This window comes from Hakea prostrata, chromosome 10 (genome assembly GCF_041222555.1).
Source record: "Hakea prostrata isolate BN-2017 chromosome 10, UWA_Hpros_2, whole genome shotgun sequence".
Lineage (NCBI taxonomy): Eukaryota > Viridiplantae > Streptophyta > Magnoliopsida > Proteales > Proteaceae > Hakea > Hakea prostrata.
In genome coordinates this window covers 7,165,674-7,180,384 of record NC_142609.1, presented here as the reverse complement: position 1 = coordinate 7,180,384, position 14,711 = coordinate 7,165,674, and the positions used below count along the sequence as shown (strand labels likewise).

The following is a 14,711-nucleotide window of genomic DNA, read 5'->3' as shown; positions in this document are numbered from 1 at the left end:
TAAAAGATGTTATTTGTTTGAATGATTTCTATAGTAAAGCCTGTATTTTGGCCAAATAGATCAAGCATGTTTACCCTATTTCAGATCATCGTAGTAATATTCCTTATTCAATCATTCACTCTGATGTGTGGGGTCCTTTTCGGATTGTGTCTTTATCTAGTCATAAACGGTTTGTTACCTTTATTGACTGTTGCACTAGGACCACATGGGTTTACTTACTTCACCAAAAAAGTGACATTTTTCTCAAGTTTTAAAAAATTTTGTAATGTGGTTAGGACTCGGTTTGCGGCGATAATCAAAATCCTTCATACGGATAATGGATTTGAGTACTTGGGTGGATCATTCCCTTCCTACTTAGCAAACCATGGCATCACACACCAGACTAGTTGCGTTGACACTCCACCTCAAAATGGGGTTGCCGAACGTAAGAATAGACATCTACTTGAGGTAGCACATTCCCTTATGTTTACTATGCATGTGCCTTCTCGTTTTTGGGGTGATGGCGTGACGCAGTTCTTACTACAACATATCTAATTAACCGAATGCCTTCTCGAGTCTTAGACCAGCGTTGTCCCCTTGAGGTTCTTTTAGGGACAACACTCTTTACCGTGCCACCTAAGGCTTTTGGATGTGTTGCCTTTGTCTGAAACCACCATGTTCATGGTAAGTTGGATACTCACGGGTTAAAGTGCATTTTCTTGGGTTATCCTCCTACACAGAAGGTGTATAAGTGTTATCATCCAAGTTCTTGTTGTTTCTTTGTCTCTATGGATGTTGCGTTCTAGGAATAGATTCCTTTTTTTTTCCCCTACACCTCTTCAGGGCGAAAGTCTTAGTGAAGAGGTTCCAGTGTTGATTCCTCCTTTCAATATTTCTCTTGAAATTCCTGCAGATGATCCTCCTTTGGAAGATGGAGTGACTAGACATAAACAATTGGTGGATGATGTGCAGGGGGAGACTAAACCTTTGAAGACCTATCAAAGAAAGCAACAAGTGACCCCTTCTGATCCAAGCCAGTTAAAAGCTTCCATTCCTCCAAGTGAGTCTGTCTTTAACCCTTCTTCTGATCCTATTTTGGACTTACCAATTGCATTAAAAAAGCAGCCTCGAGCTTACACCAAACATCCTATTTCCAATAATGTTTCATATCAATCCATGTCCACAGAATTTCAAAGTTTTATTTCCTCTTTGTCCTCTACTTCTATTCCTAAAACTTGGCAGGAAGCATTATCTCACTCAAACTGGAAGGATGAATGAGGAAATGTAAGCTCTGGAAAGGAAAAAAAACATGGGACTTAGTGACTTTACCTACAAGAAAGCGAATTGTTAGGTGCAAATGAGTGTTTGTGATCAAGCACAAAGCATATGAGATCATTGAGAGGTATAAGGCAAGATTGGTGGCCAAAGGCTTCACTTAGACTTATGGCATTAACTACCAGGAGATATTTGCCACTGTTGCCAAGATGAATGCAATTCGTACTATTCTTTCATGTGTAGTTAATAAAAGATGGAGTTTACAACAATTAGATGTGAAGAATGCTTTTTTGAATAGAGAACTCCAAGAGGAGGTATACATGGACTTATCACCTGGGTATTATATCGCCAAGACTTATGGGAAAGTGTGCAAGTTAAAGAAGGCTTTATAATGGGTTAAACCAATCTCCAAGAGCATGGTTTGGAAGGTTCCATAAGGCAATGATATCTAATGACTATAAGCATAGCAATGCAGACCACACTTTGCTTATTAACAGAGATGGTTCCCAAACTACTATACTTTTAGTATATGTGGATGATATTGTGATCACAGGCAATAGTGAGGATGAGATTTCAGCATTGAAGACTCATTTGGAAACCGAATTTGAGATCAAAGACATGGGAAACTCAGATATTTCCTAGGTTTGGAGTTGGCATTTTCTGCCAATGGTGTCTCTATCTCAGAGGAAGTATACATTGGATCTTTTAGAGGAAACTAGGATGCTAGGATGTAAGCTTACTGAGACTCCTATTGAGCCTAACCTACACTAGAAGGAAAAGGAAGGAGAACCAGTTGACAAGACAAGGTATAAAAAATTAGTGGGAAAGTTGATTTACCTATCTCACACTAGGCCTGACATTACATTTGCAGTTAGTCTTGTTAGCTAGCATATGCATGATCCTTAATCACGCATAGATGCAATATATCGGATCTTGAGGTACTTAAAGGCCACTCCAGGAAAAGGGTTTTTAATTTCAGCTCATGGACATTTGAAGATTGAGGCATATACAGATGCAGACTGAGCAAGATGTCCTCTAGGTATTGTGTGTATGTGGGAGGTAGCAGCAGCGATGATCGATGCTGAATTGAGAGTGAGAGAGAGAATCAATTTTTTTCTTTCTTCAGCTTTAATCGATCTTTGGTTGTGATACCATGTTGAGAAAATCGATTATGATAGAATGGCTTAATAGATCAGTGTGATCTCAAGCCTTCTATTCATAAGGAGGTGTAAAGAGAACCATTACATAAATACCTTTACTTGGGTAACAAGAAATAGAAAATTACACGAACTAAAACTCTAACATAATTGAACTCCTAAGAGAACTCAACCAACAGGAGTGTTAAAATGCACTCAAATCTTGTGGCTGCTGTCTTGGTGCACAAGTTACACAAGTTTCTAACTTAGAGTAGTCTTGGTGCACACGTTTTGGAGAATCAAAGTTTTTATTTCTGCTTAGTTTCTAGAGAAAATAAAAAATTACACGCTTTAATGGGGCTTAAAATCTAGCTTGCACACTTTAGTGCCCTAAATTACAGATTGCACACTCTCAAAATTACAAATTGCAGACTTATAACATTCCATCCATGATTATGTTAATTCATGTGTGAAATGTCTGCATTACCCTCATTAAGTCAAATTACATAAATACCCGTTTTAAACCCTCTCATACCCAACCCTCTAGGTGGGTGAAGGGATTCACCCATGTTCTACCTACACCTCACACAAAACTACCCATCTTCACCGGAAACCACCACCCACTGCCAAAAAGTCTCTCTGCCCATCTTCCCTTGCTGGAAACCCTCTCTCTCTCTCTCCAACCAATGGAGGCAGGAAGGTTTTGTTCCTTACATGAGCCCTAAAAGCTTGAACAAATTAGAGAGGTACCAGCGAAAGAGGGTTTCCAGTTCCATGGAACTCTCATTTTGAGAAAACTATAGCTTTAAATATCGATATGCTATCCTGGTTGGGTGTCATCCTATTTGTGCAACCCGTCGATGATGGAATTGGCATTTTGTGTCTTTGCGGAGGAGGAAGAAGAAAAAAGGGCAAGGAGAGGAAGAAGGAGAAGATGCAGAAGATCTTGGGATTTGTTCTTTAAGCTTTGAACTCTACAAATCGCTACTAGTTTCTTCTTTGACTTAAATTAGCTCGGCCATGGTGGCTCCAGCCCCATTTTTAAGGTACTCTCTCTCTCTCTCTCTCTCTCTCTCTCTCTCTCTCTCTCTCTCTCTCTCTCTCTCTCTCTCTCTAGTTCAGTTGATTTTCTTCAGTAATAATCAAGAAGCATTTTGATTTAAATCATCTACTTCAACTGCTCCGATTATCTCCATTGTGCTTATTCCATTCCCTTTTGTTTCGTAAAACCAAGTTTTCCGTGAAATTGGCACAGAGTTCTTCATTTGTGATGAATTGATAATTTTAACTTCTTTGCTCGGGATTTGGGATTATTGATTACTTAAATTGAAATTTTAGTCCATTAAAATTTGATTTTATGTTCATCAGAAGATTAAACTACTCCGTGTTTCTTGCAAGCATTTGCCTATACCGGCATAGAAATCACTATGATGGTCCCTAAGGAACAGATTCCTGACCTAGCCAAGCTCGTCTCAACTTGGCAATGGATGAAAACAAACGTTCTCCCTTACATTCTGGCATCCAACATAGTTCACATTCTCGTTGGCAACAAAATCCTAGATGTTAGAGAGAGAGAGAGAGAGAGAGAGAGAGAGAGAGAGAGAGAGAGAGAGGCAGGGGAAAGTGAGGTTGATGGTCACCAACGGGGGAGGGGGTACGGGTGGTTTCCGGCCACAGTGGTGGGTAGTTTCTAGTGAAGTGTAGGTAGAAGATGGGTGAAGGGAGAATTCCCCTCACCCACCTAAAGGTTGGGTATGGGAGGGTTTAAATGGGGGTAGTTATGTCATTTGACTCTAATGAGGGTAATATGGTCATTTTACTCATGACTTAATAGAATCTTGCATGGAATGTCAGGAGTGTGCAACTTGTAATTTTAAGAGTGTGCAATTTGTAATTTAGGGCACTAAAGCATGCAATCCAGCGTTTAAGCCCCACTAAAGTGTGCAATCTATAATTTTCTCATTCTTCAGCTTCTTACCATTTTCATACTTTTTATTTTGGGCAGAATGTTTTGTCAGTTTATTCTGTCCTTTTACAAGTAATTTTGTTTCATTTTCTAGAGGATGAGGTTACTTGTCTGTTAAGTTGTAATTTGAATTTGAAGGCTATAAATACACCAGCCTGAGATTCTAGGAAGTTAATCTAGAGTCGCAGGCTGCTACTGGTTCTTCTTTTTCTTCTTCTTTGTTTTCTCTTTCAATTCAGTTACTGATTTAACTCATAGAGCTTATTTTCTAACAGATATTATCAATGGGAAGTTTAAGGTATTGTTGAGGACTTTCCATGAGCACTTGTAGTACTGCAATCTCAAACAGTGTATCGAAACTGAAACATACTGTTGGTACTTTATTTAATGTATTTAAATGCCCCAAATTGTGCAACAGAATGTGTTTTCACCCCGAAGATCAGTTAATCCGTAACCATTAAAGTTGCACATCAGAATAGTTCCTTCAGGTGCCTTGTGTGATATTCCTGACTAGATCTTTACCCAATCGTGTTGGTCTGAAACGCGAGAGAGCTAGTGCAACAATGTTGTGGGCATTGAAGATAGACCCCACAAGCCAACCCATATATATGGAAGTGGACAATCCAAACCATGCAGGTGTATGGGATGAGGACTGAAGAAGGAACTCCCATCCAAATGTGATGGAAAGGTGGATAGTCCAGCTTCAGGAGTTGCACATATGAGATGACTCCATCAAGTAAACCCTACTGCTCAAAACCAATATTTAATCACTCGTTCCATAGGCACATATATGCATATAGACCTACCGCGTGGACCCTGAGTTCAATGCTCCTCCTATAGTGGATCCACCCCCTGGCTAACCGGTTGATACACCATCGACCGCCATCCATACCTGGTTGATGGTGTTTAGTGCAGGGTAAAATGGTAAAAGAGCCCCTAAACCCCAAGGAGATCCATATTATGAAGGGGAGACTCTCATTTCTTGAAAATATTGAAGGTAGCTTAAGAGAGAGGGAAGGGAGAAGAGTCTATGGGAGGCGAATGTGCTGAAACTAACAAAGTGACAATTGGACAAGGTATACTTCACTACCCTTTATCTTTAAGTTTCATCAAACTTGGCCATGCATGGACCCATAAGAGACCATTAATGCAAGGAAGTGGGGGAAATCAAAGGGGCCTTCCTCATCAACATTCCCCATATGCTTCTAACACCTAGACTAAGCTACTGATGTAGATGAATAGGTGTTTTAGCAAAGATAGGAAGATGTTGGGATTGAAACCCAAAGTTTGAGTGAAAGGAAACTTAAAATAAAGGATTAGGTTAAGGGTTTATTAACTAAGAAAATACATCAGAAAACAGGTCAAAGGGAAGGGATTGTTCATTTTGAAGCTCAGTGGGAATGGGGAGGAAAAAGCCCCAAAGCACGGATGGGATTTTGGTCAGAAAACCCACAGGTCGATACAGCTGGTCGATGCTGTAATGACCAGCTGGTGCTACTGCATCAACCAAGTATCCTACACGGGGCCAACCAAGACTGATATGGGGGTGGTTTTGAGAGTTAATTCCTTTTACATAGTCATTAACACATACATGTTAGGGCAAGTGGCAACATCCCACTTTGGATCATCAATTGGTTTGAATATTAAGTACAAGCAAAGTGAGGGGAATTGTATGCTAGACATAGGATTTAATACAGGCTCTGTTTATAATGTTAACGTTGCATATGTTTTAAGATGAATGTAGAAGTCATAATGCATGCATACATGGGGTGTAATTATGCGGGTCTCACACTACATAACCAATACTTCATTTGTTTAATATCTTCAATACTATATATAAATATGATTATATACATGGGATTAAGGGACTGCATTCTTACAATATGCTGGGATTGGTGGCTGTGGCCATTACCTTTGAATACTTATCCACCTCACATAATCATGCACACATGCACAAGTGCACAACCATATAGTTACATTGGGTTAGGAATCAACCCCTATGGTGCAGATGCCCTAACAAAAGGGGTATTAAGGTTGGCAACCTGCAGTGTGGAGTAGCGGTACTAGTGGGTGCCCAACAGACAGAATGAAAACAGTAAGGGGACATTGGGTATCCTACTGTACCATTATGTCAATACCCATAGAACAAAATTCAATCAAAATTTTGCATTTTGGGAACCTCGAAACGGAAAACTAGGCGACCGAAAAAAATCGCAAGTTTCGATCGAAACCTCAAAACTTGTCGAAACCTGGTTCAACCCAACTGGACCAGCTGGCTCATGAGAAAAAAAAATTCCCAAATTTCGTGGGAAACATGGAAAATTTCATGGAAGCCTAGGACTTTTTCCTAGAAGTTTCGTAGCTTTCCCAAATTTTCATTTTTTTCTTTCATGTTTCCCCAAATACCACGAAAAATACCCCCTCCATCACGACTTCCCTATCCAAATTGCGTATTCCCTCAGACTGGTTATCTTAGGCATGTTGATGACCAGACTTACAAAGTTACAGTTTTCAATTACTTGACAACCATAGGCATAAAATGTCATGGGATGTCTATGTTTGTTGGTTGGAGGAGAGGATGTTACATGCATAGTACTACTCAGCTCACGGGATGGATCCACCGAGGCACTCATCTTGGCACTAAGTTGTACTTTCCTTTTATTGTCAGTTACTTTGTATTTGATGTTTTGAAGTTAGAAATTATATATTGAATGTTATGTACTTAAGTAGTTAAGTTTATAATGTACTTCTCGGACAACTCTACATTGATGTTATGTACACTGAATGACATATCTACATTGATTTTTTTAGAAAAATACAGCCAATGTGTTCTTTAAACTCTAATTAGCTTAAATGTAGAGTCCCACCCTAAAACCTATTGAAACTTGCACAAAAAAGTCCTAAGTTTCCTCGAAATTTCCAAGTTTTGCACATACCATCCAAGATAGTGGGTGCTTGAGGATGGTAGCTTCTAACCATGGGTGCACTGTGAGTAGAGACCCTGCATTAGGCTAGGTAAAACCCAGACATGCATAATCCTTGCACCAACGGTCATGCATTTTCTATTCACGAGTGATGATGAGTGGATGGTGCAGATGTTGAGAGTGGTGAGGTGTTGAGAGTAGTAGTGTTGTGAATAGAGCGACAAGAGAATCCCTTAACCCTGGTCGTGGTGCTGAGTGTGGCCTTTACCCTAGAACCCTAGTGTAAAACGTGTTACTATAGTTAAAGAGCTACATGATAACATATGATGGATGTCATATAAGGTTGCACAACATGCATTGTGGATGTGATTGTGTTTTCCTCACGAGTTCGGTGGAACTCGCTCCTCCAAAGTTCTTCTTTTAAGTTGGAGCGTAGAAATAGGGATCACACTAATGGCTGAGGCAAATACGCTACTTGAATCGTAGCGTGATGCGTTCTTTTATTTATTTCAGATTTTATGCTAGAATTGGATGATTGTAAAGAAGTTGAAATTTAAAAGCTAAGGAAACGTTCAAGCTTTGCTCCAGTGAATTGTTATCTACTTTAGTATCGCTGAAGTGGACATGTGTTAATTATGGTACTGTATCGGGCTGGTCTAAGGGGAATATTGTGAGGGAATCTTGAGCCATCAAATTGATTCCGTATAGCCATAGACGCGATGTGACACCTTAAGGCTGTATTCACTGCTAAAATCGAAAGATGACAGGGAAGAGGAAGATAGGAAAATTAACCAAAATAGAAGAGCTTGTTCCTCAGTATATATAGAGTCCCAAATCCAATAGGCGAATGGATATGATCACCTCCTTATCTGAGTGTACTGCTCCCTATCACCTCCCTTAGTGAGGGAACCTCTCTAGGTCACCTCCTTATAGGAAGGTACCTCTTTGGGTCACCTCCCCATGGGAAAGCAGCCTTCTAGTAGCACCTTTTTGGATCAAGGCCCATAACCCATGATCCACGACCGACACCCCACGTCCCCAACTCCCAAGTTCCAAGTCGTAGATGTATTAATGTTAATTAGTTAATTAGATTATATATACAATCGCTCAGTTGGACTAGGTTCTAGCTCGGTTAGCATCGCACTGCATGTATGCGGTCCTTAACCCTAACTCCTTTTTGATAAGGGACTAAAATTTCCACGACAAAAAATCATAAAAGGAAACAGTAAATAAAAACATTTATATTAAAATATTATTACATAATTAAGTTTTAAACATTACATAATTAACTTTTAAACATTCCAACACAAGGCCCTTGGAAAGTTCAAGGTGTAAAAGGGAATCATTTAGAAGGCTGGATTGCTACATACAAAGGAGTTTGACATGTGTTCTAAGAACTAAATCAACTAACAAATCACATGACAGGTGTACAAATGGACAATATTGAAGTATAGTGGAACCTTCACCAAAGAGCTAGAGGATCCAATTCAAAAGGATGTCAAGTCACATTTTTATTATAAATTGTACTAGGGTCACTTGGCCACTTGGGTGTTGTAAAGATCAGCCTCAGAGGGGAAGGAGTTATACCACAGGTGGTGTTTTTCATGTGCAGCTCTGCCCTTTCTATTCTATAAATTTTTTTAAGATGGCCCAACAACTCAGAAGGGATGGCTCATGCTTTGAAAATGATTTGGAGTTGCCATTTAGGATTAGGGCTTAATAGCCCAGTCCTTGAAAAGGGTAGGGCTACATGATTCCACTTAATCCAGTCTAGAGATTCAAGCAAGTGGTTAGGTAATGAGTGTAGGAAGGTATTAGCAACACAACTTGTTTAGGGCTGCCAGTCTTTCTACTAAATGCAAGATACAAAATGTTCTCTCTTGATCGCAGTGCAAAATTTAGGTAGTAGGTACCAAAGATGACCGAAATTTCAGCAGATAAATTTCAACCCTTAATTTCAGTGGGTTTTTGGGGGTTCTGACATAGTTTTTGCTGTCAACCCTAATTTGAGGCCAATAAACACATTGAGTGTTATTTTTGCCTAAAACCTAAACCAAAGTGGTTTTCTTGATCGGCACATGCGCTGCTCCATGCAGGCGAAAATCGAAGTCTAGAACATGAATTTTGACAAATAAAAAATGGATAAGATGCAAGAGAACTACAATCTTCATTAATATGCAACAAGAAAGACAACAACTAAAATTCAATATACAAGTAGTCAAGTATAAGTGTAGAAGTCAGTAGTTAATAGTACAATATTAAAACAATATAACTGTATAATATAACAATAAATGAATGAATTACAAATTAAAAATTTACTATACATATCACAACTATGAATAACTTAATAATAGTTGTTGTGTAGGGGTGGCTCCATCATCTCAACCCCGTAGGCCTGCCTTTACAAAGGCTAGACATACTCAACCCATGTCATAAAACCCATATAGTGCTCCTTATAGTCGGACAAAGCCCTTCTATAGGTAACATCATCCTCATAAAACAACCAACCCATCTTAAAGAAAGTACCATAAGGGTAAGGACTTCCACAATGATATTTCAGTGAAATGTGAAATTTTAAAAATTTCAACCGAAATTAAAATTGTGTTTCGACTGGGATTTTGTTTTGGTGGGGACCACGACACTGAAATTTGGGCAGAATTTCACCAAAATTTCACGAAATTTTATGCTCTTGATGTACCCAAGACCAACATCGGTGAGTTCATGATCATGTGCACACATTGATACACATTCACTATATACACTATAAATGTGTTAATGTCTACATCTTGGCAAATTAAATGAATACAAATGAATAATAATATGATAATGGTAAAGAACATGTCTTGTTGAGGAATTGCTCAAGTGATGATGGAAGATCACCTTTCTTCTGTCTTTAGTTTGTCAAAGTAACAACTATGAATGGGATCCAAACTTCTAGAAAGTCGAGCAAAGTAATAGCATCATGAGGTTTTCATGAGTTGGTGCTCGATCCTTGATAGAATGATGTATCATGAACTCAGACTTCTGAAAAATTAGGCAAAGAGATGGCATCATAAGGTCTTGGGTCTGATTCCTAGATAGAACAATGATTGCAAATGGTGTTCAACCTATGACGGGCCAAAAATTTGGTAGGAGAACGGTGCTAGGGTTTCTGAGCTGGGAACTCATTACAACTCGGACCAAGCTAGCATATAACCAAAATTTGGAAAACAGGTAGAAGGATCTTAATATGGTCCCCCCTTGGAATCTACCATTAGTGAGTAGCAAATGGGAGGGGAACACTTTGTATCGTAGGCATCTAGGGACTTCTAGCCATGAGAAAGATCTTCAAGACTATATAATGGCACCGTAGATTCCACATTGCCCTTTCATAGCCACAGAAAAGGAAATGGTAGCCACAGACCTTTTAGGCCTATAGTGATTATGGGGATAGGTCCCAAAGCCATTTATGAAATTATTTGAAAATTGTTTGGGCTCGGTGGTTCTCGGAGAATGTCTAAGAAAGAGGTTGGTCCCCTTCAATTTGTCATCATTGTCAGTGAAGGATGGCCAATTTCAGTGTCTACAGATTGCCTTGCTTTGGCTGGTACTTGTATCATATCCAAAGGTCAAATACAAAGACTTTGAAATTTGTGACCCTAGAACAACATATTGCTGATATCTTGCTTAAGAGTGATGAAGATGCCATGCAAAATCACAGCATCTAAGACCCACTTTGAAAATTTTGTATGGTATATGCTGCCGCAATCTTGAAATCTTATCTTGTAAGTCTGATAGTGCATCACTTCACCAAAAATTTTAAGAGAGGGACAATTTTAAATTATTAGTGGAAGTACTATGGGTACTTTTACAATTGCTTCCACTAAGTGAGGATAAATTCTTTGATCTCGCTTTTGTTTCCTACCCTCGATTTGCACAATTGTGCCTATCAAAATCATTCCATCAATAAGGACATGATTGCTAGAATCATAGCAATGCCATTTTCACATCTCATATTACAAAACCGAATCAGAATCAAAATCCTTAATGTGCCTCATATAGTTTTGAACCGTCATATCATCAAGTTACACCATCATTAGGCCTCAAGTTCAGTGAGTTCAAGCCTTAGGGGCCTTAGGATACTACCATTAATACAAAGGAGTCTGAAAAATTCCGAGCATTGGTCAAAAAGTGACCCAGACACTGACCCAATTACCATAGGACTACAGGCTACTTTTGTGCAAAGTGGCTTTACTGTTTATGATAATAAATGATACTGTTTCTATTTTATGATATCAAGGTCTTCTGATACATGCAATGTAATACAACTCTGAGTACACATTATATTTATACGTAGAGAAATTAGTAATATTATATAATTCAAACACAAAGAGCATGTCCACATTGTTGTAACGCATATCTCATTGGTTACAAATAAAGGTTGTCCTTCCAAATAAAATTAAAGAAACATGCAATATCATGCATAAAATTGATGTTGAATAATCAGAGGATGAATACAAGTGGAGGGTATACCAGCATACTGATACTATTATCAAAACGAACTCCCAACTCAGTCATTAAGACAAGGATTGTCCCAGCTACATATGCTGCCCACCTGAAATGGTCCACTTATTAGTAACTGATCATTTTAAACTGTAAAGAAACAGTTTGAAGTCAATAAGAAGAGTGACCCACTTTTTGGATGGATCATGGGAGAAGAATTTATTTGCCTTTTCATAAGACATAGGCTTGTCACCATCCATCAAATCAGACAAGTCCATGTCAAAGGTTGGTCCACGATTACTTAATTCTGATCCATATGATACCTAAGATGGACAAAGTTGGAAATGAAATACAGAAATACGTTAGTTCATAGTTAGAAATATCCCAAACAAAGAGGGCAGAAAATTCATAACTAACAAGAGAAGTAAAAAAAATAGCACGACATATGTTGCAGTATTTGCTGCATTGCTTTTGCAGGCCATGACTAGATACAATCTAACCCAGACCATGGACCAGATATAGATTTGGTCATGTCAAGTAGGAAAAAAGATACTTTTTTCTTTGATGATAATTAACCATTTATTTATATTGCTTGACATTATTTGCCGGGAGAAAGCTGTATGAGGAGTTAGAAGTTACCTAGTTGAGTTTTGCTTACTCTTTGGAGTTGGTTTCTAATTTTCATCTAATTTCTTGAATATGCTTTATCAAGAAGAGTTTTCAGTTTTGAAGAATAAACTCGGTTTTTTGATCCAGTTGAAGCCTGTGTGGCCAGGGCAGCTCTCTTCATTCCTTTTTCTCCCCTCTTCATGGCATCCTGGTTCCCCTCCTTTTCTTCTGATTCTCTCTCCACTTCCCTCATTTCTCGACACCTAAGCTGATATAGGTGACTGGTTGATGCAGATAAATCACATTGATGGCTTATTTTACTGGTTGGTTTGTTAAGTGTTGGGCCTTAAATCCAGTAGGTTTTATTAAGGTTACATAATATTATCAGCCATAGGTAGTTGTACACCAGAGGCAGTACTATCCAGAAATCAAGATCAGAAGAAGAGATCTAAGATTTTCCATGGCTAGTTACAGATGCTTTGATGCTATGAAACAAGAACCTCTGTAACAGCCAAGAATTAAAGAAGAAAGAATACCCAGAAGAAGAAGAGAGAAGAAGCAGGTATCACAAGCTTAAGGAAGGCCTGTGATTAGGTAGTAAAGTCACTCAATGGCAGGATTGATTTATCACTTAATAACTAGTAATGAAACTCCAGTTCTGCCCTTTAGTAAATTACAGCAGAATCACATAATCAAAAGAACCAAAAACACTATTAACTGCGAAAAAAGGACAATTGTGCCCCTACATGGAACAAAATTAGATCGATATGGTTGATATTTCGACCGAAATGTCTGCAAAAATTGAAATCAAACGAAATATACATGTACAGGCACGAAAAGTGTCCTATATCATATGTCGGTCGATACGACACGATATTTCGGCCCGATACCATATCGGGCCAAAACAACACATGCGTAGGCTTTAAAATGTCCAATTCTGAACCATTTATCGACCTATCGCTAAATTTACTTGTTTCGAGTGATATCGCCAGGGTGATTTCGACCCTCTTTTGGATTTTTTTTAAATATCTCTTGCTTTCATCCCTCTTTTCACCTAATTTCTACAATTCCATTTCATTCAAACACTAGATTTGCTCTTGCATTTGTGCATTTTCTCAAATCTTGCGCGGTGAGTAACCAATTTCCTCATTTTTTTATTTTGGTTTTGTTTGTGCCTTAAATCATCTTAGATTGCTTCCAAATTTAAGTATGTTTACTTTAGAGTGTTGATCTATGAATTTGTAGTGTCAAAATTATTTTTTGATTCTTCCTACTATTTTTTTATTTTTCTTTAATTAAAAATTATTTAGTAAATTATGTATATTGCTAAAAATGTATATGTATAGTACATGTATGAGCTTCAAATAAATGTATGTGAGAGTTAAGACACCATATTGCTGTTATGGTGTTGAATTAATTTTTTTTTCTGTTAATTATGTAATTTTACTGTATTTAATATATATTTAAATAATTGAAAAAAAATTAAATATTAAAAAAAACTAATGAATTTCTATTTTAAATTTAAAAATAGGAGAGTATTAATGGAAGCATGTATGCAATTTTTGGAGCATGTTTTGGATATTTCTAAGATAGTGTGTATTTTATATATTTTTAAATTATATATATATATATATATAATATTCTTATATTTAAAAATAGGAGGTTATCATTAGAAGCATATATGTCATTTTTGGAGCATATTGTGGAGCTTTTCAAGATACTTAGTCTGTATTTCTTGTATCAGGCACTCTCTTTCAAAGATGTCAGACATAGTTTGACAACACAGGAGGCCACTGACAGCTAATAAAAGGAAAAGCGAGTGTAATTACTATAAGAAACAAATAGGAGGAGGTGAGGCCACTAGACTGAAGTTGCATCTAGATGGTGGAAACAGGGATGTAGTAGGGTGCCCAAAGGTGCCTGTAGAGGTCAAAAGGGCAATGGCCTCATATATCAGCGAGGGAAAGCAAAAGAGGAAAGATAAGAGAACACAAAGGGAGGAGTTCGAGGATGCATGCTTAGATGACGTTCCAGAGCCCGAGGATTATAGTCTGGATGAGCTAGGAGAGTATGGATGTGACCCTGATCCAGAGGCCGATCAGATCAGAAGGGCGATGATGATGAGTAGGGAGCAACAGAGGCTTGATGACATGAGGAGGCAACAGAGGGGTTTGGGTTGTGGGTCCTTTAGAGAGCCAGTAGGTATGGGAGGCATAGGCGGCTCCCAAGTCCCTATGAGGAGGACTCAGAGTGTGAGGCAGGAGGTTCCTATCCCACGGGCCCCTACAAGGTGTCAAGCTTCGTCAGTACATCCTACAGATCCGGATCTTGAGATTCTTC

The 14,711-nt window shown here is 38.4% G+C and overlaps 1 protein-coding gene across 2 annotated transcripts in view; it reads right to left on the bottom strand.

Moving 5' to 3' along the window:
- Positions 1-14,711, bottom strand: part of LOC149001778 (L-arabinokinase-like) — a 105,534-nt gene that overhangs the window by 14,178 nt on the left and 76,645 nt on the right. For both annotated transcript variants that reach the window (XM_089138914.1, XM_089138915.1), the window contains 2 exons: positions 11,955-12,085; positions 11,793-11,874 (listed from right to left, as the gene is read on the bottom strand). In XM_089138914.1, coding sequence (XP_088995040.1) covers positions 11,793-11,874; positions 11,955-12,085 — 213 coding nt within the window. The remainder of the gene's footprint in view (positions 1-11,792; positions 11,875-11,954; positions 12,086-14,711) is intronic.